Raw genomic sequence first — 27,265 nt, 5'->3', positions numbered from 1 at the left:
GCTTGATATTAAGCAGAATTAGTCGACAGGCAGCCACAGCCAGTCTATCATTTTTTGATTGCACTTTTTAAAAGCCGTTTGATATCGAAAAATTAATAGAAGATTTAAAATGCTAAAGTTATAGAAATTAAAGTGATGGAATGGAAATGTCGATCAAATGACCAACTTTTGGGGATTCTACTTTCATATTTATCTTGTTCGCATCTAATCGTTTATTCTTTTATTTCAGAATGTATCTTGACTGTTTGCTTTTCTGAGTTTTTGTTGAACTAAAAACGCAGCAACTTAATAAGGTGTCTCCTATTATTAAGATTCTAGACGTGATAAAATCAAACTGTTGACCGTGTGTTGTTATGTGATTAAGTAAATTTTGCTCTATCGTATATTGCATCAAGAAAGTGCCGCTTTTCGCTGTTAACTATATAAGCTTCAATCACGCACCAATTCGTCGGTTAATGTAATATAAAGCGCTTTGTGCAGTGACGGAAATGAGTTTAATCAGCAAACCTACAATATTCTAGAAAAGTCTACCGCGCTAGTACTAGTGTCGCAGTGGTATCATGAAATTGGCGGGTAGAAAAAGCATTTTATTTTGAGTTATATTTCACTCGGACGAGGATTATCACGGAAAGAGCCAGGATAATGAATATAGCAATAATGAATATTTCGTCGACAAGGTTTTCCTCACTGCTATTCCAGCTGAAGTCAAGGTCGACGTGGCAGACAGCCACAGAAACAGGCCTTTTTGGATTTCTGACGTTAACAGCGTTTATTGGCAACTTTCTCTGTGTAGTGGTTTATATCAAGAAGCGACACTGCACCCCGCTTAACTTTGTGATTCTCTCCTTGGCAGGGAAAGACCTTCTCCAGTGTTTAATCACGATGCCTGTTCAACTGGGCGTCCTAGTAGCAGGAAGATGGCCTTTTAACACACTTATGTGCAGATTTCAAGGCTTTCTTACCCCATACTTTCACCAGGTCTCCATCTTTACGAGTGTTTTAGTTGCTGTAGGTGTATTCATGGCGCTATCGAGGGTGCGACCGTTCCGTGTTATATCTGAGCTCCATATTAAGCTCATCATTTGTTGCGGCTGGTTTCTCTCTTCGGTTTGTGTTCTAGTGTTTGTCTTACAGGGCAACTCTCTGGTTTTCCATCCTGGAAAATTAATGTGTGTGTTTGATTACCGCACAATGGACTATGTTACGGCTATAACCATTCAAATAATATTCACTATCCTTCCTCTCGCAGCTATCAGCGCGCTAGTTATGTCTAGTATTTGTAGTTTTAGGAAACGCCAGGCACAAGATATCTTGCTCTGCGTAAGTCATGACAATACTATTCCCTTCCAAGATAATATCAGGATGAGCAAGTGTTCTAATAGCCAACCGGAACTCCCACGAAATTCTAGTCCTAACATACCCAACAATATATTGGATGGAGGATCTCCCCAAATCGATCCAATTTGCATCATGCTGACAACTACATCTGGGAATTCTCGGAAAGGAAACATCAAAATGGATGAAAAAAATACCAAAAAAGATATAACGCCTGGAAACTTTATTATCTCTCGCAGGAAAAAGAAGCGCAGACTCAAACCAAAAGACAAAGTCGAGGACGTCGTCAAGGCCTTAATAGCAGTAAATGTGGTGTCGATTATTTGTTACACGGTTTCTTTAGCTAACGAGATGTCAGAGTGTGTTTTGAGGCAACACTGGAGTGCTGGGTGGGCCTACTTGTTATACTGTCTTATCATGTCTTTGCGTGGAGTTGTCACGCCTGTACTCTATGCAATGTTCAATCCAGCATTTCGAGAAGAAGTGTCCAAGCTTTTTCTAGTAGAAACAGGACAATTTAGATAAAACTTAGGGCACGAGCTGCAGAGTTTACTATTTCATGCGAACCACACAAGTGAGTTTATCATAATATTTTTAAACAGAACTGAGATGCACTAGTAACAGGCATTGAAGTAAGAGAGCTTGAGTTTATATCTTTAATATTCAGGAAAAAAATTGTATTTAACTACAGCTAATCGAGTGATTGTATGAGGACTCTTCCCTCACCAAACCCAGTCATAAAACTATGGTTTATGTACTATTTTTAAAAAGCTCGATCTTTTAAAAAACTCGATCTTTGAGTGTTTTGAATGGCTTCAAAACGTCATTAATTTCAATCGTTATTTTTGCCTAATCGCAATGCAAAACATATTTAATACAGTAGCTTCTATTGACCTTCCTTTGTACATGGTTGTTTAAAAAAAATGCTTAAAGAATACGAAGATAAGCCTGATAAGTGTGGCGCGGGAAAACTTGAATTTCAAATTGATATTGCATTTAGATGTTGTGTAAAGCAAGCCTTTTCTTTGAGCATTACATGAACTCCTGTTGAGTCGGTTTAATAACGCAAAAATGCCTCCTAAAAGAGTATTTCGACCAGCTAACACTGCAGAGGAGGAAGCAACTTTATTTGAGAACTGTGTTCCTCGGCCAACCAAAAGTTCTACTAAGTGTACATTCAAGGTTTTTGCAGAATGCCAATTGCAGAGGGCTACAAGGACTCAAGCAAGGAGCGGTAGAGAGAGCTTTTCCAGTATTTTAGTTTTATTTCATATGAAAATTAGGTACGGGTTTTATATAAAAAATCACCTTTGTTAGTATTCTTTATGTACCATGTTCATCCTAATTTGCATCTCTTTAAAGTCGCTATTGTTACCCGTAATTCCCTGCAGATAAATTCAATTCCCTCCCCACACTTGTAGAATGTAGAGGGGATTATGTGGTAAAAAAAAACACATCCTCGTGACTAAATCCCGTCATCCGATTGGGTAAAATGGCTATTGAATATTAATGAGTTTTTGAAAGTGAGTATTACGCCTAGAGGTTCACAAGAGTCGCATTTTCTTGCCGCTCTAGGAAATTTCGACGACGACGTTAGCACGCCGTTAATTGCACAAACAAATTGAATAAATAAGTAGCTCGACCCAACGGCTTTATGGTCGAACCGCAACTGAACAGAACGATTCCTTTCTGAAACGACGTTTAATTCAGAACTTACTAGGTGTTATCAAGTTGTTACTTGGAGAAACAACCCCTAAAACATCACATGAACATTTTGGTGCAATGTATCCTGGTACGAGCTTATACCCTTATCATTCAAGTGAAAATTACAGAAAATTACAGAAAAACAATTACAGAAAAGCTTTAAATATCTGAGCCAAAATATAATCTATTACAGTCATTAATTATTATTCTAGCATAAAAAGCATAGTTATCAATTGGGCTCGGCTATGTGAAGCGACATGGTTCTACAGCGCCCTGGGGGTAAATACTACAAGCTAATGAGTTAAAATTGAGCTCATGATTTTAATAATCCTTGTAATAATATATGATTGATCATTATTTACTCATCAATTTCATCAATGACTAAGACAACATCCTGCGTAAGGGAGGCTTCTGCAAATGTTACTGATTGGTTATTTAAAGGCTTCCTTGGGTATGTGGACATGATGACGTACTGAGATGAGGAATAGCCAAGAAACTCTGCATACTGATATAGGTCCTGGAAAACAGAGGATCACCTTCAATAATAAATAATTTAAAAAGAAATGCACATCTTTTTGTGTAAGAGCACAGTAATCTTGACACTTTTGTTGGAATGCACACAGGCACTGGTTGCCATTGTTTTATAAAATAGTTCCTGATTGAAACACTTGTCAAAGGTTGATCAAACAAGAGGAACAAGTGAAAACACCCCACCCTAAATAGGGACTTGTGTTAAAAACAGCATTTTTTTTTATCAAAAACTTTCCTATGCGCTAACATGTGGATGCCCCCCCCCCCAACCTATCCTATCACCACCACCACCAGATAATAAAATATGTAGCAAGGTTGTGCATACCTGAATTTTTGAGCTTGTTGTAAACCTTCTTTTCTTGGTATTTCCGCTTGGACATCTAAGAGCTACAGTGATGACCTGCCAAATACAATTGTTAGAGGATGATTACTGTATGAAATGCAATGGGTATAAACAGGGACCAGATATCAAAATGGTCTTTTTAGGATCATGTAAATTTCGTAAAGTCTAATATCTGGTAGACACTTGTCTTTGCGACTTCTTCAGGGCAGATGGTCAAAAGGGTGGGAGCAACTACCCTAATTCCTGTACTGTATAATTCATAGGACGGACAAGGGAGGAACAGCCCCATCTTACCCAACATCTTACCCCTGCTAATCCACCATGTTACCCCTTCTAAGCCAACATCTTACCCCTGCTAACCCAACATCTTACCCCTGCTAACCCAACATCTTACCCCTGCTAACCCAACATCTTACCCCTGCTAACCCAACATCTTACCCCTGCTAACCCAACATCTTACCCCTGCTAACCCAACATGTTACCCCTGCTAACCCAACATGTTACCCCTGCTAACCCAACATGTTACCCCTGCTAACCCAACATCTTACCCCTGCTAACCCAACATCTTACCCCTGCTAACCCAACATCTTACCCCTGCTAACCCAACATCTTACCCCTGCTAACCCAACATTTTACCCCTGCTAATCCACCATGTTACCCCTTCTAAGCCAACATCTTACCCCTGCTAACCCAACATCTTACCCCTGCTAACCCAACATCTTACCCCTGCTAACCCAACATCTTACCCCTGCTAACCCAACATCTTACCCCTGCTAACCCAACATGTTACCCCTGCTAACCCACCATCTTACCCCTGATAACCCACCATTTTACCCCTGCTAACCCAACATCTTACCCCTGCTAACCAACCATCTTACCCCTGCTAACCAACCATCTTACCACTGCTAACCCAACATGTTACCCCTGCTAACCCACCATCTTACCCCTGCTAACCCACCATCTTACCCCTGCTAACCCAGCATCTTACCCCTGCTAACCCAGCATCTTACCCCTGCTAACCCACCATTTTACCCCTGCTAACCCACCATCTTACCCCTGCTAATCCAACATCTGGTTCTGGTGCCAGCTGTTCTTCAGTTATCTGATTTTTGAAAATGAAACACAGGAAATAAAAGTCTTTTAGTAGAATACTGTAAGTAGGTACCCTTTAGGCTCATGACTAGGATTTGCTGAGAGGGCTTGTAGGAGCAGCCTGGATACTTGATTTCTGAGAGGTTCATTCAAAATCGAAATATTTGCTAGTAAATGTTAAAGCATCATTATCCATATGACAATTTACAAAGGTAACCATTATTTTTCAGCAGCCAACATGGGTAAAAAGTGGCTAAAAATTATCTACTTCCAAAAAACCTCAAGGCAACCCAATTAAAACCCTTGAAACCCCACCCCTTATACTGATAGGAGGCAATGCAAAAGGGGACAGTTTTGGAAAAATGGTTAGAAATAGGTGGCCCTGTGTCCACCCCTGGCTAGTGTATGCCATGGGACTGTGTCAACCCCTAGCTAGTGTATGCCATGGGACTGTGTCAACCCCTAGCTAGTGTATGCCATGGGACTGTGTCAACCCCTAGCTAGTGTATGCCATGGGACTGTGTCAACCCCTAGCTAGTGTATGCCATGAACCCCTAGCTAGTGTATGCCATGGGACTGTGTCAACACCTAGCTAGGGTATGCCATGGGACTGTGTCAACCCCTAGCTAGGGTATGCCATGAACCCCTAGCTAGCGTATGCCATGGGACTGTGTCAACCCCTAGCTAGTGTATGCCATGGGACTGTGTCAACCCCTAGCTAGGGTATGCCATGAACCCTTGCTAGTGTATGCCATGGGACTGTGTCAACCCCTAGCTAGTGTATGCCATGGGACTGTGTCAACCCCTAGCTAGTGTATGCCATGGGACTGTGTCAACCCCTAGCTAGGGTATGCCATGAACCCTTGCTAGTGTATGCCATGGGACTGCGTCAACCCCTAGTTAGGGTATGCCATGGGACTGTGTCAACCCCTAGCTAGGGTATGCCATGAACCCCTAGCTAGTGTATGCCATGAACCCCTAGCTAGTGTATGCCATGAACCCCTAGCTAGTGTATGCCATGAACCCCTAGCTAGCGTATGCCATGAACCCCTAGCTAGTGTATGCCATGAACCCCTAGCTAGTGTATGCCATGAACCCCTAGCTAGCGTATGCCATGGGACTGTGTCAACCCCTAGCTAGTGTATGCCATGGGACTGTGTCAACCCCTAGCTAGGGTATGCCATGAACCCTTGCTAGTGTATGCCATGGGACTGCATCAACCCCTAGCTAGTGTATGCCATGGGACTGTGTCAACCCCTAGCTAGTGTATGCCATGGGACTGTGTCAACCCCTAGCTAGTGTATGCCATGGGACTGTGTCAACCCCTAGCTAGTGTATGCCATGGGACTGTGTCAACCCCTAGCTAGTGTATGCCATGGGACTGTGTCAACCCCTAGCTAGTGTATGCCATGGGACTGTGTCAACCCCTAGCTAGTGTATGCCATGGGACTGCGTCAACCCCCAGCTAGTGTATGCCATGGGACTGTGTCAACCCCTAGCTAGTGTATGCCATGGGACTGTGTCAACCCCTAGCTAGTGTATGCCATGGGACTGTGTCAACCCCTAGCTAGTGTATGCCATGGGACTGTGTCAACCCCTAGCTAGTGTATGCCATGGGACTGTGTCAACCCCTAGCTAGTGTATGCCATGAACTCCTAGCTAGGGTATGCCATGAACCCCTAGCTAGTGAATGCAATGGGACTGCGTCAACCCCTAGCTAGCGTATGCCATGGGACTGTGTCAACCCCTAGCTAGTGTATGTCATGGGACTGTGTCAACCCCTAGCTAGGGTATGCCATGGGACTGTGTCAACCCCTAGCTAGGGTATGCCATGAACCCCTAGCTAGGGTATGCCATGAACCCCTAGCTAGTGTATGCCATGGGACTGTGTCAACCCCTTGCTAGTGTATGCCATGGGACTGTGTCAACCCCTAGCTAGTGTATGCCATGAACCCCTAGCTAGGGTATGCCATGAACCCCTAGCTAGGGTATGCCATGAACCCCTAGCTAGGGTATGCCATGAACCCCTAGCTAGGGTATGCCATGAACCCCTAGCTAGTGTATGCCATGAACCCCTAGCTAGGGTATGCCATGAACCCCTAGCTAGTGTATGCCATGAACCATGGGACTGTGGACATGCCATGGGACTGTGTCAACCCCTAGCTAGGGTATGCCATGAACCCCTTGCTAGTGTATGCCATGGGACTGCGTCAACCCCTAGCTAGTGTATGTCATGGGACTGCGTCAACCCCTAGCTAGTGTATGCCATGGGACTGTGTCAACCCTAGCTAGTGTATGCCATGGGACTGTGTCAACCCCTAGCTAGTGTATGCCATGGGACTGCATCAATCCCTAGCTAGGGTATGCCATGGGACTGTGTCAACCCCTAGCTAGTGTATGCCATGAACCCCTAGCTAGTGTATGTCATGGGACTGTGTCAACCCCTAGCTAGTGTATGCCATGGGACTGTGTCAACCCCTAGCTAGTGTATGCCATGGGACTATGTCAACCCCTAGCTATGGTATGCCATGGGACTGTGTCAACCCCTAGCTAGTGTATGTCATGGGACTGCGTCAACCCCTAGCTAGTGTATGCCATGGGACTGTGTCAACCCCTAGCTATGGTATGTCATGGGACTGTGTCAACCCCTAGCTAGTGTATGCCATGAACCCCTAGCTAGTGTATGCCATGGGACTGTGTCAACACCTAGCTAGGGTATGCCATGGGACTGTGTCAACCCCTAGCTAGGGTATGCCATGAACCCCTAGCTAGCGTATGCCATGGGACTGTGTCAACCCCTAGCTAGTGTATGCCATGGGACTGTGTCAACCCCTAGCTAGGGTATGCCATGAACCCTTGCTAGTGTATGCCATGGGACTGTGTCAACCCCTAGCTAGTGTATGCCATGGGACTGTGTCAACCCCTAGCTAGTGTATGCCATGGGACTGTGTCAACCCCTAGCTAGGGTATGCCATGAACCCTTGCTAGTGTATGCCATGGGACTGCGTCAACCCCTAGTTAGGGTATGCCATGGGACTGTGTCAACCCCTAGCTAGGGTATGCCATGAACCCCTAGCTAGTGTATGCCATGAACGCCTAGCTAGTGTATGCCATGAACCCCTAGCTAGTGTATGCCATGAACCCCTAGCTAGCGTATGCCATGAACCCCTAGCTAGTGTATGCCATGAACCCCTAGCTAGTGTATGCCATGAACCCCTAGCTAGCGTATGCCATGGGACTGTGTCAACCCCTAGCTAGTGTATGCCATGGGACTGTGTCAACCCCTAGCTAGGGTATGCCATGAACCCTTGCTAGTGTATGCCATGGGACTGCATCAACCCCTAGCTAGTGTATGCCATGGGACTGTGTCAACCCCTAGCTAGTGTATGCCATGGGACTGTGTCAACCCCTAGCTAGTGTATGCCATGGGACTGTGTCAACCCCTAGCTAGTGTATGCCATGGGACTGCGTCAACCCCTAGCTAGTGTATGCCATGGGACTGTGTCAACCCCTAGCTAGTGTATGCCATGGGACTGTGTCAACCCCTAGCTAGTGTATGCCATGGGACTGTGTCAACCCCTAGCTAGTGTATGCCATGGGACTGCGTCAACCCCCAGCTAGTGTATGCCATGGGACTGTGTCAACCCCTAGCTAGTGTATGCCATGGGACTGTGTCAACCCCTAGCTAGTGTATGCCATGGGACTGTGTCAACCCCTAGCTAGTGTATGCCATGGGACTGTGTCAACCCCTAGCTAGTGTATGCCATGGGACTGTGTCAACCCCTAGCTAGTGTATGCCATGAACTCCTAGCTAGGGTATGCCATGAACCCCTAGCTAGTGAATGCAATGGGACTGCGTCAACCCCTAGCTAGCGTATGCCATGGGACTGTGTCAACCCCTAGCTAGTGTATGTCATGGGACTGTGTCAACCCCTAGCTAGGGTATGCCATGGGACTGTGTCAACCCCTAGCTAGGGTATGCCATGAACCCCTAGCTAGGGTATGCCATGAACCCCTAGCTAGTGTATGCCATGGGACTGTGTCAACCCCTTGCTAGTGTATGCCATGGGACTGTGTCAACCCCTAGCTAGTGTATGCCATGAACCCCTAGCTAGGGTATGCCATGAACCCCTAGCTAGGGTATGCCATGAACCCCTAGCTAGGGTATGCCATGAACCCCTAGCTAGTGTATGCCATGAACCCCTAGCTAGGGTATGCCATGAACCCCTAGCTAGTGTATGCCATGAACCATGGGACTGTGGACATGCCATGGGACTGTGTCAACCCCTAGCTAGGGTATGCCATGAACCCCTTGCTAGTGTATGCCATGGGACTGCGTCAACCCCTAGCTAGTGTATGTCATGGGACTGCGTCAACCCCTAGCTAGTGTATGCCATGGGACTGTGTCAACCCTAGCTAGTGTATGCCATGGGACTGTGTCAACCCCTAGCTAGTGTATGCCATGGGACTGCATCAATCCCTAGCTAGGGTATGCCATGGGACTGTGTCAACCCCTAGCTAGTGTATGCCATGAACCCCTAGCTAGTGTATGTCATGGGACTGTGTCAACCCCTAGCTAGTGTATGCCATGGGACTGTGTCAACCCCTAGCTAGTGTATGCCATGGGACTATGTCAACCCCTAGCTATGGTATGCCATGGGACTGTGTCAACCCCTAGCTAGTGTATGTCATGGGACTGCGTCAACCCCTAGCTAGTGTATGCCATGGGACTGTGTCAACCCCTAGCTAGTGTATGCCATGAACCCCTAGCTAGTGTATGCCATGGGACTGTGTCAACCCCTAGCTAGGGTATGCCATGGGACTGTGTCAACCCCTAGCTATGGTATGCCATGAACCCCTAGCTAGTGTATGCCATGGGACTGTGTCAACCCCTAGCTAGTGTATGCCATGGGACTGTGTCAACCCCTAGCTAGTGTATGCCATGGGACTGTGTCAACCCCTAGCTAGGGTATGCCATGAACCCCTAGCTAGTGTATGCCATGGGACTGTGTCAACCCCTAGCTAGTGTGTGCCATGAACCCCTAGCTAGTGTATGCCATGGGACTGTGTCAACCCCTAGCTAGTGTATGCCATGGGACTGTGTCAACCCCTAGCTAGTGTATGCCATGGGACTGTGTCAACCCCTAGCTAGTGTATGTCATGGGACTGTGTCAACCCCTAGCTAGTGTATGCCATGGGACTGTGTCAACCCCTAGCTAGTGTATGCCATGGGACTGTGTCAACCCCTAGCTATGGTATGCCATGAACCCCTAGCTAGTGTATGCCATGGGACTGTGTCAACCCCTAGCTAGTGTATGCCATGGGACTGTGTCAACCCCTAGCTAGTGTATGCCATGGGACTGTGTCAACCCCTAGCTAGTGTATGCCATGGGACTGTGTCAACCCCTAGCTAGTGTATGTCATGGGACTGTGTCAACCCCTAGCTAGTGTATGCCATGGGACTGCGTCAACCCCTAGCTAGTGTATGCCATGGGACTGTGTCAACCCCTAGCTAGTGTATGCCATGGGACTGTGTCAACCCCTAGCTAGTGTATGCCATGGGACTGTGTCAACCCCTAGCTAGTGTATGCCATGGGACTGTGTCAACCCCTTGCTAGTGTATGCCATGGGACTGTGTCAACCCCTAGCTAGTGTATGCCATGGGACTGTGTCAACCCCTAGCTAGTGTATGCCATGGGACTGTGTCAACCCCTTGCTAGGGTATGCCATGGGACTGTGTCAACCCCTAGCTAGTGTATGCCATGGGACTGTGTCAACCCTGACCTTGGTATGAGCAGATGATGCCACTTGCTTTTTTCTCCTTTTCCTGAGTGTGTTAGCTGAAGGAATCTCAATGTCAGCCTTCACCTCCTGTGTCTTTTCAGTCTCCTCTTCTTCAGAGGCAGAGTCAGCCAGATCAAGTTGCTCTAATAATGGCTCATCAACCTCATCCTCATGGGGATGACCGCATTGACAATTCTATTTAAGATGAAAATGATGTAAGGATGACATAGGATGGTGTGCACAGTCACTTCACACCTCAGTCTTCAATAGAGCTTATTACAATTTATGAGCATGTGCATGTGATGGTGGCAGAAGAGGCATAGTGCAAACTCTAAATTTCAAATTGTGGGCTTTTTTTGGTTAAAAAAACCCTGAATATTACCCAGGAATGCCCCTATTTAGGCAAAAATTTGACAGTGCAATTGTTTGTGATCTCATATTATTAGTTAAAAATCTGTAGTTTATACAATCTAAATATTTTAAAAGTATGGTTGCCAAATTACATTAAAAAGCTGTACTTTTCAAATCATATAAGGCCATTTAAGACAATATGTTTTCACATAGAGGCTTAAAAGCCCATCTGACAGACAAAAAAAAACTAGCTTATTTTAATTATGTACCTTGAATCTGTGTCCCCCTTTCCACTTTGAAAATCTGTTGAGCTCAGCTTCTCTCTTTTGCAGCCTAGCTTCCCTTCTTGGGTTAAGTACTTCCTCAGTGAATGTAAGATTCTGTGAGAATGAATGGTGAATCCAAATTAGTAATATATATTTTTGTGGCATTATTTAATTTGGGGCCTTTTAAGCCCTAGGGCACAAGGGTTCCAGACAGAAGTCTACTAATAAAATGTTGTTATACATTATTGGATTGGTTAAGAAATGATAAGGGTTGTTATAGTACATTATTGGAGTGTTTAAGAAAGGATGAGGGAGAGATAGTAACATACTTTGTAAGGGTTAGATAAAGGACATGAGTGTTCTATGGGAATTAGGGCAAAAATTAATGAGTATCCTAAATTCCATAGAACACGAGCTGACATTATCTAACTTTCTTGGAAAATTTTACCCTGGGTACCAGAGGCTCAGAGCTACGCAGCCCCAACGATTTTTTGCCGCGGAACTCAGAGCCTTTGCTACCCAGGGTAAGAAAATTAACACTGCCACGAGACATTTTGCTTTGAAACTGGATGTCACTGGTAAATCAACATCACTAAATGCCTTACTGTCGTAAGCCATTGTATGGTTGTCAACAAGTTTTCAACATCATTAGTAGGCAATACTGACAGGTTGGTTGTGTGCGAATAGAACTAGATTCTGTTTAAATTCTAGTCTTAGCTGCCAGACTCAAAGCAGGAGCGCTTGATTTTTCCATCCCCGGAAAAGAAACCAAGCGGTTTAAAAAAAAAACATTCGGCGATAAAAAGTAAGCAAAGATAAAGTGGGAACGAATCCCCCATCAAAAACACGAAAAAGAACGGTCTGCAGACTCGAGAAAAAAAAGGATAAACCGAGGTCTTCGGGTGTTATCTCTTTGCTTCCATCGCTGAACTATGTTGAAATATTTGTGAATAACTTTGATATTACACAATTAACATTGTGTTTGTGCTTTCTTTTTTTTTCTGGGATGTAAAGCAGTTGAGGATTTTGAATTACAGGGACATTTCAGTGAGTTTTGTAGTTAGTAATGTATTAGTAGTCATCTACTTAGTGATTATTATTTCCTAAGTTGCAACTTTGATTTCATTTTTTTTCCTCTAGGAAAACAAAGTTGCAACTTAGAGAATACTAATCACTAAATAGATAACCACTTATTACTTACTACATTTCCCACTAATTCCCTATTGTTTAATGCCCTCGCTGTTTTACACCTTTTAGTAAATAAAACTACTATGAGATTTAGGGGGTTCAAATGGAGGGCACTGATTGGTCGAGTGGCAATAAAATATTTAATCTATTTTTTTGTTAAGCATATATCACCTTTTCATCAAATAGTCGTTGCTTTTCCTTCAACAGCATTTCTCTTTCTCTCTTTAATTCCTCTTTACTGAATTCTGAAATTTGAGCAAATCATTATATCAGCTAGGCTTGATATTCAGCTTGTTTCTGTGAGCCCGCAATAGGTGCCCCCATCAACGGCTGGAAAATTGGTCTGGTTGTTTGTCCTTTGATTGAAATTTTAGCCAATCAGAAAAGCCAAAATTCAATGAATTAGCAGTGATAAAATTTTTCTGATATAGAGTTTTTTTTGTATTCCCCGTCAATGGCTTTGAATTGTCTTTTACACAGAATGGGTGTGTTTATCCTACATGCTTCTGAGGGAGACGTTTACAGCCCTTTACCTATGAGGCGACAGCAGAAAAATAAAAAAGTTTGAAAGTGTGTGAGGATAAGCAAGATTCATATTTTCCAGCCTCAGTGGGATGGTAAAAAATACTTCACCCCTTAAAGCTAATTATCAAAGATTGTGGAGGCATATTATATATTCTATTTACATTTTGATGTGCCAGCGAGTGCTTGTTAACATCAGTTGGCACTTAATTTTTACTTTGCGCATTTTAGGGAGCTATGTTGGGCTTTTAAATACTGATTTTGCACGTCCTCATGTATTGGTTTACCTTTTCAAGTGTTTATGGGTGATTTATAGCACGAATAGATGCAAAGAAGTTGCAAAATATCATAAGTGACGTCCCAGACAAGCGTGTGTGACTAATGATCAAGTCTTTAGTGGAGCAGATGAGGCCATGGCTGGCTGGATGGCTGGAAATCGAGCCTATATATCGGCATAAACCAATTTTTAACATTTACAAGGCATATGATTTATATTCTAAGTTATTACCTCTCCTGGTTCCTTTTCACTTTTTCTGGAAGTAAATTTTCGAATTTTAAAACTTATAAACCAACTCAAAAACCAATAGAGTTCATAAGAGCAAATTCCCAGCCAACTGACCATTCAACCTTTAAGATATTCCCTTTAGGAGTTTTCAATTGTCGGTATCAGCACAACAATTTGTTTGCTACACAATTTGTGTGCTTTGATATTGTAATGTTTTGTGTATTTTGCAAGAAAATACACCAAGCATACACCAAACAGAATTTTATACTTTCACATTTGCCAAAATGGTGTTCTTTTTAAACTTTTTGCCCCCATTTGGTTCACCTTTCTTGTAATAATTGCCCCCCCCCCCCCCCCCCCCCAATGAAGATCTCCCCTTACTAGAACGCTTGGACTAATCATCTCCTGAAGGCCCACTCACAGAAAATATTTTTGATGTGTCAGACTTAGCGATAAATGCTCATTCTGAGGGTATGATTCATGGCCTGCTTGTAGTCTCCCAATCCAATTCAATTCAATTTCATCACCTTGTGTATGGCTGCTGTAGGCAATCAATCTCGATCGAACGTTTTATATATCGCTATATATTACCTTATACACAGCAAACACTCAAAACAAAATATTATTACACTTCAGTATCCATATATTACATATCTGGGAAGTATACAAGCACAAACAAATTTACTACAGTTACAAAATGCGCAACAGAATTAAACTCACTTGTTTTTTTAGGTTTCTCTTCCCCTTTTAAAAATTTCGCTAACAGCCCGGTCATCGGCGAGCCTAATGCATGTAGCAGGAGAGTTAAGAACCCAAAGCTGATGAGCACCCATAAGAGTATTGTCTTGAGTGTTAATACGCTCAGTCCGGACCAGAATAAACCACCGATAATGGCGCCGACAACGCCGAGGATGATCCAATCCCTTGCAGTGGCAAACAACGCCATCGTGGAAATCTTGAATGTTATTGTGCTTGGCCAGAGGAAGACTAGGAACCATAGCACAGGTATCCCGTGGTATACGTCAACGCGCACAACAAGCAACCGAAACAACATATCATATTCAACGATAATACAATCGATAACCTTCGGGCAGGGGCAAATACGTGGGAATAGTTTCCACCTACGTATTAGCCCCTGATGTTAAAATGTCAAGATGGCTATTCTTCTTTTTTTTACAGTAAAAGAGCGGCAGGTTTCCTTTTTAATTCACTATTTACCCAACAAAAATAAATGGCTTTCGTGCTCGTCAAAGATGTTTGGAAATTCCGTACATATTGGCTAGCACGCTATGTAGTGTTTCGTCACATAATTTACCCTTTCAACAGGTCACGCAAAATGGCCAATGACATTCATGCGTTGACGGATCATCGTGGGAAAAGAAAATGGCATCTTCAACCCCGTATGACGGTGCTGGGGTTGTAGGAGCGTGTTAATCGGGTCAAAGTGCGCAATGAGTAATACAAAGGGAAGCGGGCAGGGCGGTCAGAGGTAGAAGCAATAGAAGGCACCGGACATTTCCTTCATGGGGCTAGTGCAACGTCCCCGTCCCCTTTAAAGATACTAGGTAATGGTCGAGGTACAGAAATAGTCAGTCGAATCTCAAACTGCTGTAGCATTCGGTAATGTGCCTTGTATTAGCATTCTTGCGTACGTGTATAAACTAATGCGTGTTTCTAGATTTTCAGGATAGACCCCTTTCTACCAGACAAACAAGAAGAACAAGGAAATTCTGGTGGGAGAGGGGCTGCTCTTATCAAGATATAGATGGGCTTATTGGTTACCGGACGCGGCGAGGACATGTTTCACTGTACAATAGAGTGTGACAGTGAAATTATTAATAAAAAGATAAAGCTTGATTTGCTTGAAAGTAGGTTTTACAGGGACAGCAACAGAATTTCGTTTTCTGATCTGTTCTGACCTCGGATTCCACTTAGGTATAGATAAAAATGTGCCCCCCCCCCCCCCCCCCCCCTGGGAGTATCCAACGCATGTGAAGTGACAAAGCGCCTCTCTACGTGATAAGCGCGACCAGTGCGATAACGACCTCTCGCACGCGATATATGTTCTTTTTATTGATTCAACACAACAATGCTTTAAACCTTAAATAGATTTATACCAAATGGGCGCGCCAACGCATACATTTTTAATAAATATTATTCTATCTCGACTTTGACGCAGTTTCTAACCATAGTGCATGAAAATTAATGATTAATATACACCTGCAATTAATTGAGTCAATGTCCCAAATTCTTTGTAGGAAAAAATGATAATATATACTTGTTATCGCCTAAGAAAGTTGTCATACAAGAACACAACTGATAGTGGTCTTATCGAACCATTATCAACACACCAGCCCAAGACTAATTAATAGTGTTTTTAGATAAGATCAATAAACAAGCGCCCGAAGAAATTGTCAATGCTCAGACTTTCACGAATTGCCCATATGAATTACCATTTTCGGGTTTAAGTGGAAGAAAAACAAACACGATATTGGCATGGCTTTTACTATCTCGTTTACTTAAGGACAGCTAAATCACTATGACAGCAGGTCGCACGCAAAAAGTCACGCAACTCTTGTATACTAAAACGGGTAGTGCAGGGATGTTTACGAGATATCTACCGAGGTTATCGAATGTAGAAAACTGTCATAATTCTTTCTAAGCCCCATGTAATGAGGCGGGTTGGTGCAACTTTGGTGTAATCATGCGATTAGCTTATCAAATAAACATTAAAAGGGCACGGAACCAATTGTAAACCTCAAACCAATTGTTCAGTTATGACGTATGATACGGAAATTGCGTATAGGCCGTGGACACGCCCCCACATCCCCCCTCTCTCCTTGTATGGTCTCAGGGGTTCCCTGATACAGTCATAGACTCCCGAATGGGTTCCCGGGCACTCCCAAATTTGGACTGGAATTACAATATTCGCATACATGCTTGCGCATTTTCTTAAAGTGCCCTCGTTATGCTCGACTGTCTTATTTTCGTATCATTACTCCCACTTCTAGTGGCGATTTCCATGCTTGTAGTATTTTTATTGTTTTTTGCCATAAACCATACGGTGGCCCTGTTAGCTTTTGCGTTGAGCTTTCCATTGAGACAAAGTAGCCTTTATGGCCCTAAGAGTAAGCACCCGGCATAAAAAAGAAATCTGAATGCGTCGATGCCACCAAGTCTGAAAGAGACATCACGCCACGAGACATTTCCGCTAGTGACGAGGTTTTTGGCTGTTCAACACAATACGATGATATCCGTATCGGCTGACAGATTTTTAAGGCATAATAAACGATTTTTGAATCCACACAACCACAAAGAGTCATTCCATTCAAGGTCTCGCCCGCAAACATAATACAATAATACATAATACAATAATACATAATACAATAATACATAATACAATAGCTCAAAAGATTATCGAACTCATTTTCTAAGTTCGCGAAATTTCACAGGCTCACCTCCATGCCATAAATTCTTAATGGCCTTACTACAACTTAAAGCGTTTTACAATCGGAAATTGATGTAAAGGCAATCGCTGTTTTTAGCATAAGCCCTCATCGATTAACTATGCCCTACGTGAAAACGTCATCTGGTCACGCTCGTTGCGTGACTCGACAGCAAGCCCCGCGTGTCTGCCAGTGGAGTCACCCGAAGGTCTTTGCAGGATTTGAATTTACGCATAATTTATTTTTTCGTCGTTTCGAGAGTACTCGTAACCGCAGCTCTTTGTCAAATAGCTCTTTCTTCAGGATGACTACCAATACATGGCCCCTGAGGAAGTCAAAAAGTGAGTGAGTTTGATGATTTGACAATAGTTTCTTTGATAGAAAAGGCTAGATATGTGAGTCGATTACACTGTTGTGTGTGTAACCGATTTGTGGGACGAGGCTACTTCGAACATCTCAACGACTTCTTAGTTCTTGGCTTGCAAATAGAATACAGTGTAATGTGGTAGCTTTTCAGTGACCAAGCATCTATACTTGAAGGTTAAGGCATTGGGGTACATTATGGTTTTTCTCAAGTACTATTATAGTGTTTGAATTGTTCGCTTCAGCGTATTTTATTCCCGTTTCCTGTGTCTGTCGCGATGGCTTTGCTCCCATGGATTTTCATAAGGTTTTCAACACTACAACATCTCTAGCTCACTAGCTTTCGCAGCCATTGCATTGGGATGATGTTGTTTGTTTCGGATAAAGCTGATTATCACAAGGCTTTATTTGTGCCTGGAAATGCGGCTCTTATTTCACAATATCGTTGATCGTTCAACACTCATTTCTCTCGCGGAAATGTTCAGGATTTAGAAGGAAAGTGAAGAACCACAGAGTTATTATATCAGTAAACGTATTGTGTGATTGCTATGTAAATACAGCAAATTGTTCTTTACAGAATTCTGGGATTGATATTATAGCTTGCGTTTTTTCTAGGCAATTCTTGTCTACGCCTAGCATTCGAACGGCTTGGCTTTTGCTGAGCATTGAAGAGTGAAATTTATTCTAAACCATATCTAAATAAATGTCGTGTAAGAAGTTATTTTTGTCAATACAATGTAAGATAGTTTATATTAGCCATATATTTATTAATTAATTCCTGTTTTATTTATTTACTTGCTCAGCAAAGAAACATTTTAGCAGTTTTATCAAATGGTTTACTTCACACCTCAACTTTTGTTTTGACATCAAAATCAAGTTTATACTCAATGTTAAAACACGATATGTTACCGCCCTACAATTTAGCAAAGTTAATCAAATTTATCATATTTCTTTAGTTTTGTTTTGGTTGGGAGTCAGCGAGAGTTATCTTGTTTTGTTACACAGATGAAAATTCAGACTCATTTATACATTTAACCTTTCGAAGACAAAACATCAATTCCACAAGTTCCAAAAAAATATTATTCCAAGGTTATGAAATCTTCTCACTTTCACAAAGGCATAATAAAATCCTGACAATGATGATCTGATGTTTATATGGTGTCAGGAAAAAGTATTTGACTCCACCAGTATTATCAGCACTACTATTCAAATTATTTCATGAGGGTAATGTGTAATGCTGAACTCCTACTGTTTTTGTAAAGCATGAAGAATACCATGGTTGGGTTAGGATGATGCATCTTATTTGATTTCCCCTTTCCTCTGATATGCATGCAGCTTTATGTAAACATAGAAAAGTTTTGGCAAAGGTCAGAAGATTGTTTTTGTGTAATGTAAATAAATTAACACTTACTCATACCAAACTCCCCTTCCTTAGACAGTGTGTTATCAGCTAGAAAGGTCACTAGTGCATAATGGATATAAACTACTGGTTTAGCTTATCACATTGGAGGAGGTGAATCATTTGATTTGTTGTTTGCTTGGCATCGATGAAAATGCATAGGTAGCACCCACCAGCATAGTCATATTTTATATCAATACATGCTTCTTGTGCATAATTTCTTTATAATCTTTAATTAATCATCTACTTAGTGACTTTTTATACGTAATGATGACAACTGTAGTTTCACAATACTAATGTAGCGATCTACCTCACTTATATTGGTATGACTTCTTAAACGATTGTTATCAAGGCTTTCCAGGCAGCTAATTTAATTTCTATTTCTACAGCAGTTCTTGTAGGTACTTAAAGAAATGTTCTGCCATTTATTTTTCTCCACTACCTGAAAATATATCTGTCATTACAGACTTTCTTTAATTAAGGGGGAACTATTTCAACACACCATTGAAGCGTTATGTAATGCCTCTGTGTAAACAGAGCAGTTTCACTGTTTCAGTAACTTTTTACGGACACTAAAACAGTTCAAAGGATTATATAGAGAGATGAGTTGATAAACTTAGCATTTTAATGATATAATTACTAAATATTATTCAATAATAGGTGGAAAGGTTTTGCCTGATAATATTTTTCTTTTTTGTGTGTGTTTTAGGTTGTCCTTCAGTCCATGGGACTCTGCGACATGAACCCCAACCTTATGTCTCTTACAATCCTATCTGTTCAAATGACTTTGACAAATTACTCAACCTGGAAAGTGAACTTCCTGATAACTGGACACGGAAGATGAAGAATAAGGAAGCAGAGGTTTCAAAAAAGAAGAAGACAGACAGAAATGAGCCTTCGATATATAAGGTACAAACCTGTGGGTTTTTTTTTTCACACACACTCTGATCGCCTTAAACAAAGCAAGATGCTTTGTTGAGTTCAATGGTAAAAGCTGAATTCAATAAAAACACAAGGTGTCCCATGCATGCGACAAAACTTCACCACCGAGACTTCAAAATCAATTGGTAATAATTTAACTATATGTAGTATTCAAGAATTTATCAGATTCATGTAAAATTAAATTCTTCTGAAAAAATGATATTGCACCATTCCTCAGTTCCTTTAAGCCAAAAATAAACTTCTTAGAAACAATGTGTATGAAGCTGTTATGTACACACACTTTATAATTTAAACTAATTAGTCATTCAAGCAAATGTTTGTAAGCTATTGCAAAAGTTTGTTAAATGTGGGAGAGAAATGTTTCCTATTCCATAATTAGCTTGTGTATATAGCTACTGTTTGTAGACTTTAGCTGTCAATGTTCATTTTTTTCAGGCTAACTTACGTGTTGAAGTCCCTTACCACAAAGGTATGTATCAACCAATATCCCCCTATGAAATTGAGAAAATGTCTTCTGTGTTGCTGAGTCAGATTCTTTTGGGCACAGTAAATACCTTCATGCCTTACAGTTTTGTTTTTGTTTTTGCTGTTTTATGACCGGTGGCAGACACTGAGATTACTATATCCTAGCAACACTTAGGTTAATCAAAGATAATGTGAATTAAAAGGTTTTTGGGCTAGGCAATTCTAATATAACAAATTAAAAAAAAATTTTTTTTGTTTGCCAGACTGAACTCATATTTATGTTTAATGGGGATACAAATGGCAAAATTCAGTTTGTTACTGTGTGATGTTTTTGGTGGAATCCCAATTGTACTTTGGAAAATTATCACTCTGTCTTCAGAAACAGAAACAATGTGTCGAGGATGAAATTTATTTCAAAATGATTGAGATGGATTCTGAATTTGATCTACTGACATTAATCAGACAAAATGATTTTAGATCAGGTATCAGCATGTTTATCACAACAACTTCCATAGATATTATGACTTGCCACTCAAATTGCTTGTAAACAATTAATCAATTGACTTAAAAACTAACATAAACAACCAGAAACTACATAACAAAAATTATGACAAGCACTCAATCATTAATGATAGATTATTACAGAATCTCCTTCGACTTAATTATTTTATTTTTAAATAAATTTGCAGCTGTGAAGTATATGACGGACTGGCGCAAGAGAAAGGAATGGGATAAAACGTTTGATGTTATGGATATTATTGAAGAATTAAAAATTGGCAATTTCAAGGTCATCTATCTGTAAGTATGCCTCTGTGTAGTTTCCCTGTAATTTTTGAACATGAAAACAATATAAAACTGAAATGAAACCCTGCATTACACAATCCCACGTACTAATTTATAATTATAAAATTAAATTCATTGTTTTTTTTTACTGCTACAACATCAGAGGACCAAAAAACCTGAATTTAACCGAAATCCAGTGGAATCTTGGGTTGCCTTTTGAAAACACAAGTAAAATGATGTAGTCTTGGGTTGCCTTTGGTCCTGTTATGCATCAAACGTCAGTCACGCGTAAACTTATTAGCAACATGCTTGCCGTGCACTCCTCCAGTATTGCTGGGCTGGCAATGCTGGCACTGTAGGTGCTGGCGCAGATTGCACAGGGCTTTAAGCATTGTCTTAAAACATGAAAATGTACAGTACTACCATGTACTGTAATTGAAACTACACCGCACATTGCTCCACATTTATCACGTTGAAAAGAACAGTAGCTTTCTTCCTCTACAAATTGTGCCAATGCACCGCTCCAGAAAAGACCAATTTCTTGAATCACACATTACATTTTGTTGGACGAAAATGAAGTGGCGTAATGCATGTATAACTCTTTTTGAAAGGTTCTCAAAGACTTCCATGTACAAAGGCCTAAGGCATGCAGTATTGTAAAGTTTAAAAAATTCAAAAAGTCCAACAAAAAAATCAGAAAAGGTCGGGTCAAGAGCAAACAAAAAAGAGATAATTTGAAATTGCATTTTTTTTTTTGCTGCGAATTTTCATTACATGGTGTCGAGTTATGTGTAATCTCCACTTTTCTGAGTGAGATGTTTTTTTTTATTTTTGCATGAACACAAGGTTTTCACATGTACCTAAATAGTGTATAAATCCATTGTTTGATAAAACATGGTATTATATATTTTTAACTTTTCATAGCACTTTTATACGTACTTGTTTAAAACCCAGCGGTACCCCCTCACCTCCCCCTCACAAATCACAAACCCTCCATCTCTCCCCGGGCTTCCGCCCCTCCCGTCCACTCTTACGACCATTCCGCCACCAGTTGGCGCCAGTTTTCTTCCAGTCGATTACGTAGCAATCTCCTATTTTTAACGGAAAACATGAAAATGTTTCAAAATTGTTAAAGCAGTGTGTCTATTGGAAGTTTCTTTGAGGATGTGACTAATAATTTAGAGCGGATGACCTGTTAAATAGCGTGGATTCTAATAGATGTCTTTGTCTCTTGTCATTTCTGGTTTCGTCGGCCCTCTGGTGACAATGCGGCTTTAAGAGTGGGTGGCGCTTTTACAGCTAGATTTTGACTGGTCGAGCAAAAAATGGGTTCTGTAAACGAGTCTGTCGTTTGAGTAGTTCAGTTCCTATTTAATTTGACCACTTGTTTTGCAGACGTGTCAAGACTAAGGAACTGGTGATGGCGAATGTTGAGAGGAAGTATATCAGTCCGCGGTGTCACATACAGGCGATGAGCAGTATACGCCACCCCATGGTACCACAAGTCGCCAAGAAAGGCTATGTCAGGTACGCATACCCTGTCGAAAGTCCGTACTTGCCTTGAATAGGAAGTTTATCTGTGTCATTGTCATGAAACATACACAATTATATCGTGTTTCGTGCCATGCTGTGCCGGGTATTAAGGGACTTGAAGTTACGAGGACTGCATATTTAGAACCTAAATACGAACTGAGTTCGGAGAGGGCTCGGGCTACTCACGAACTCTAAAGAGGCTATGGTTACACAGTAACATGTTTCGAGACTTGAAAAAAACGATCGCTAGGGTTTTTAGACAAGAGGAATAGAAATATAACAAGAGGAAAGTAAATAGGATTTCACTAACTCAGAAGGCAGGAGATGTTTTGGATTGTAAGGTTAGAAATATTTTATTCGCTGAGTTCAATATTCAACATAAATTGGGGATTCATTTTTGTTTATTTTATAAATAAATCGCTGACAAAGTATCCTAATTCCCGTGCATACCCATGCATTGATTTCGCTTCGTAAAATATCATATTCAGGCCTCGAATATGAGGGGGGGGGAGCATTCAATGCTACCGATCTTTGACAAGATTAAGAAAGCAACCCCCCCTACTATGCCCCCGGCGGATACATTGGACTTATGCTTGATCTTTTGGATACAATGGACTTATGCTTGATCTTTTGGATACAATGGACTTATGCTTGATCTTTTGGATACAATGGACTTATGCTTGATCTTTTGGATACAATGGACTTATGCTTGATCTTTTGGATACATTGGACTTATGCTTGATCTTTTGAATACATTGGACTTATGCTTGATCTTTTCGATACATTGGACTTATGCTTGATCTTTTAAATACATTGGACTTATGCTTGATCTTTTAAATACATTGGACTTATGCTTGTTCTTTTGGATACATTGGACTTATGCTTGATCTTTTTGCAGAGCGGAAGCTTTCATGTTCGGTACCATCATCCGGCCCGACACGGACAGTCCCGACACGGCATCTCGCATCACTATCATCCACCAGATCGATGCCAAGGGGAAACGGCCGCTGAACTCCCGGATCCGCGACATCCCCCACACCCTTCGCAAATATCACTGCGAGCACAAAGACGACGAGATCGAGGAGGAGGACAGCTCACTGTCACTGGAAAAGCGGAGGATGCCGTCCTCCTCGAGCGAGATGTCCAGTCCGGACCGCAAACCTTACATGTACAAACAGAGTCAAAGCGTTAACGACATTGTCGTCTAGACGCGGCCGCTACTTAGGTTTAGTTAGTCGTGCAAGGAGAATAGAACAGTATTTAACCTATGAATGGCAGGATTCATGGCTGGGCTGGCCCGAGCTGGCGAGGCGTGTGCCAGGTCACGTGATAACAGGTCACTTTACCAGCCTTGGGGCTTATGCTTAAGAGGCAAAGGATGATCGTTTTTAACTTATGATTCGTTTGGATTCTTTGTGTGTCTAGTGGTCTAGCTGCGGTTTTGAGACTCGCTCCTAAAAGTGGTTTCTCAGGTTGATGATGACGTCTGCATTAAAGACGGAACTCTCGTAGACACCCGTCTTTAATGAGGATGGTTAGGGGCGGTTTGTTTAGGCTATTTTCCCAAAAATAAAGGTCTTCATACCGGCAGTTCTAAGAGATGTGAAGTTTTTATTAAAACGTTATTTTAGTTCATTTTAATGTTAATCACTAATTTTAAGCTGCCCAAGGCACAGTATTGATGAATTTTTAAGGATTTTAGTTTTTACTCAATTTTTTATGATTTTGTTTCCCGTATGACTGTTGCCCAGGATAAAGGGTGCTGCAAGTACCATTGTTCACCCTATACTCGGTGGGAACGAGAAACAGGACTTAACTTGTGAGTAGTGTAGCTACGTTGTACTATATAGCCTTGTATCAGGAAGGGAAAGTATCTCCCGCTATAGTAAGAAGAGAGTCTATGGAATTGGTCGTCTAATGTCAAAACTGTCTTGTACAAACTAGTGTTTCTCTATAATCTTAATAATAAAGTTCTGATCGCAATACGAATTTAGTTTTAAGAGCAATTTCTTCAATTTCCCTCCGGGCCAGGGGTAGTCTTTATAACACATTATTTAAAAGTTCTTTAATATCTTTTGTTTATTTATTGTAAAATACGAGATCTCGCTGTATTTATTGATCAGATTGCCCACTTTATATTATTACTATAAGAAGCCGCTATTAAAGGAATCTAAAGTAATGCACATAATATATAAAAAAACAATTAGTAGCGGAAAATCATGCTAGTTGTTTAATGGCAAGTTTAAATATCTATGTTAACTTTTTATATTTTTATATTTTATTGTTAAATACGAGATCTTGCTGTATTAATTGATCCGATGGCCCATTTTACAGGGTCTGGATGGGGTTAACCTACAGCGACAAAACTAAAAAAGTACTACCGACACACCATGTAAAAAAACTAGTGACTAGCGACAAAATTTTGTTTTGCCGACTACCGACATGCAGACCCCCCCCCCCCATCCAGACCCTGATGATGAAAGATCTGAAAAATGTCCTTTTTCGTCAAAAGTCTAAGATCTCATATCAGTTGGTTTGTGTTTTTGAGGGGATCATGAGTATTATATGGAATAAGTATAGTATCTGATGATCCTTCAGTAAAGGAATAACCCACTTCTTGGCAGCCAAGGAGGGCGTACACGCCTGGATGACACAAGATGTCTACCTGTTATATTCCAATAATGGTTGCATGGATCGGGATCGTTTCTTTGAATAAGTGCTGGATCTGTTTTAAAACTGAAGGTTTTAAACAACAATACATTAACTGTACGGATATATCCTTAGACTCTTTTCATACAAATCTTGCAATCAAAGAGTGAAGTAGACAATTCATTGTTAAAGGCTAAGTAAGGTCCACCGATGTTTGACTCACTATTTGTTTGGGCATTATGGTTGAAAAAAGCCGTGCTCAATTATTTCATTTTCAGTAAAAAAATCAGTTATATCAGATTGACCCCTGCATGCTATTTTTAGCAGAATTTGCAAAAAAAAAAAAAAAAAAAAAAAAAAAAAAAAAAAGATCCACCACTTATTTTTATTTTTTTACAGCCCTTTAAAGTGAAATACTGATGTACTTAGTCAGCGTAGTCAGCGTTTGCGCATTTTGTCAAGGTCCACCTACTGTATGTCTTACTCATTTTTGTTTGGGCATCGTGGATAAAAAAAAAACAGTTCCCAAAATTTATTGTTTTTTTCAGTAAGAAAAATATCAGATTGACTTTTGGCTCTACAGAATTTTCCGAAAAAAAAAGAACACACACACAATAACGAGCAGCCGGGAGGGGGGGGGGGGGCTAAAAAAAACTAGGCGGAGGGCACGCTTTTCGTTTGACGTGTGTAGGCCTGTTTTTTTCTTGTCTAGTATTTGCAGTGGTGTATCCCCCGCTCGCTGGGTGCGTTATGGAAAGCATGCACATCAAATATGTTCTCAGCAGATAACTTAGATGCCTACAGAGGAATAAGCTACGGGTGCTGAATAAGCTGCAGCCAAAACGTCTGCCCTGTGAGCCCGCGAAAGGTGTGTCGAATGAGCTACGGGTGCTAAATAATCTGCAGCTAAAACGTCTGCATACTGTGAGCCCGCGAAAGGTGTGTCGAATAAGGTACCGAGGCTGCACAATTTTAAAGAATCTGAAAATTTAAAAATATGTGATAGACGAGAACAACAGTCGAACTTCCTATACACTGTATACAATCTATAACATTTATCAAATAGATAGGTGATGTTATTGAAAGATTCTAGGTGACGCACTCTTTAAATCCATAATGCTACAACAGCAAATTGACAATGTGCAGCCCTTTGAATTATCAGTACACGTGCAAATCATATATAATATTAGTGACATCATTTTTATTTCATGTTCCGACATTTCTGTATTTTTGTTTTCCTGTAATCGAGTTCTTTAACTGTATCCTTCCATATATCTGCATCTCGTGCGTGCCCCTCACTAGCCCCAGCTCTCTCATGCGGCCATTTAAAATGCAAACAAAACAAACTACGAAAGAGTTCGCGTATTCTCGGATAGAAAACTGCTCTGAAACACAACATAGCCGCCAGCTGCGCATGTGTTTTTTGTGCTCTAACGGGCATCGCGTGCCTTTTGAGAGCTTTGTATAGACGTATGCTAGGCGTACCTCGCGACGGTCAACGTCCATTGTTATTGAAAATATGCTCTCACAGACCGCACTTCAACAAATTTTTTCCAATACGCGAATCCTCTCTGCGAGGCTTCAAAGAGTCGCAACTCACAATTTATATACATATATATTATCAAGAGAGCATAAGATATCTTATGCTCTCTTGATATTATACAACACAGACAAACTATTGAGCTATTTTGATTTAATCTAAGTATCACTATTATTATCATCATAAATATTATCTTAATGATTATTATCACTTATCGTATCATATCTATTATTTTTGTTGTTGTTATTTGCTTGGGATGTTAGTTTTACCCATCATGCACCAGTTTATCTTTTCATCGTGCAAGGCACCAGGATCAATAATTCCCCATGAGTTGCGTGACAGCAAGAACATCTCAAAATAATCCAACGACACAGATTTCCGTAAAAATCTAAATTTTATAAATAAATTTTATCTTAATGATTATTATCACTCATCGTATCATATCTATTATTTTTGTTGTTGTTATTTGCTTGGGATGTTAGTTTTACCCATCATGCACCAGTTTATCTTTTCATCGTGCAAGG

At 41.2% G+C, this 27,265-nt stretch overlaps 3 protein-coding genes and 1 long non-coding RNA gene across 4 annotated transcripts; 3 read left to right on the top strand and 1 right to left on the bottom strand.

The window, feature by feature from the left end:
* The first annotated feature begins 289 nt into the window (after window positions 1-289).
* Window positions 290-3,584, top strand: LOC125561197 (trace amine-associated receptor 7e-like). The gene has a single exon (XM_048724881.1). It carries the CDS (start codon window positions 643-645, stop codon window positions 1,858-1,860), a length of 1,218 nt encoding a protein of 405 aa, XP_048580838.1. The 5' UTR covers window positions 290-642; the 3' UTR covers window positions 1,861-3,584.
* Window positions 3,341-14,623, bottom strand: LOC116609718 (UBX domain-containing protein 8-like). The gene is made up of 7 exons (XM_048724882.1): window positions 14,342-14,623; window positions 12,766-12,839; window positions 11,410-11,520; window positions 10,790-10,984; window positions 4,968-5,015; window positions 3,896-3,970; window positions 3,341-3,556 (listed from the first exon to the last, which is right to left on the bottom strand). The coding sequence occupies exons 1-7, from the start codon at window positions 14,565-14,567 to the stop codon at window positions 3,398-3,400; spliced, it is 888 nt and encodes a 295-aa protein (XP_048580839.1). The 5' UTR covers window positions 14,568-14,623; the 3' UTR covers window positions 3,341-3,397.
* A 129-nt stretch (window positions 14,624-14,752) lies between these two features.
* Window positions 14,753-15,478, top strand: LOC116621103. The gene is made up of 2 exons (XR_004297318.2): window positions 14,753-15,186; window positions 15,300-15,478. It is a non-coding gene; the product is annotated as an uncharacterized LOC116621103 (long non-coding RNA).
* Window positions 15,479-17,252: 1,774 nt separating this feature from the next.
* On the top strand, window positions 17,253-24,541 carry LOC5517076. The gene is made up of 6 exons (XM_001637001.3): window positions 17,253-17,408; window positions 19,539-19,738; window positions 20,207-20,240; window positions 20,926-21,034; window positions 22,415-22,546; window positions 23,451-24,541. The coding sequence occupies exons 1-6, from the start codon at window positions 17,372-17,374 to the stop codon at window positions 23,758-23,760; spliced, it is 822 nt and encodes a 273-aa protein (XP_001637051.3). The 5' UTR covers window positions 17,253-17,371; the 3' UTR covers window positions 23,761-24,541.
* Window positions 24,542-27,265: the final 2,724 nt, after the last annotated feature.

The sequence above is a fragment of the Nematostella vectensis genome, chromosome 3 (genome assembly GCF_932526225.1).
Source record: "Nematostella vectensis chromosome 3, jaNemVect1.1, whole genome shotgun sequence".
NCBI classification, from domain to species: Eukaryota; Metazoa; Cnidaria; class Anthozoa; order Actiniaria; family Edwardsiidae; genus Nematostella; species Nematostella vectensis.
This window is presented reverse-complemented; position numbering and strand designations above follow the sequence as displayed.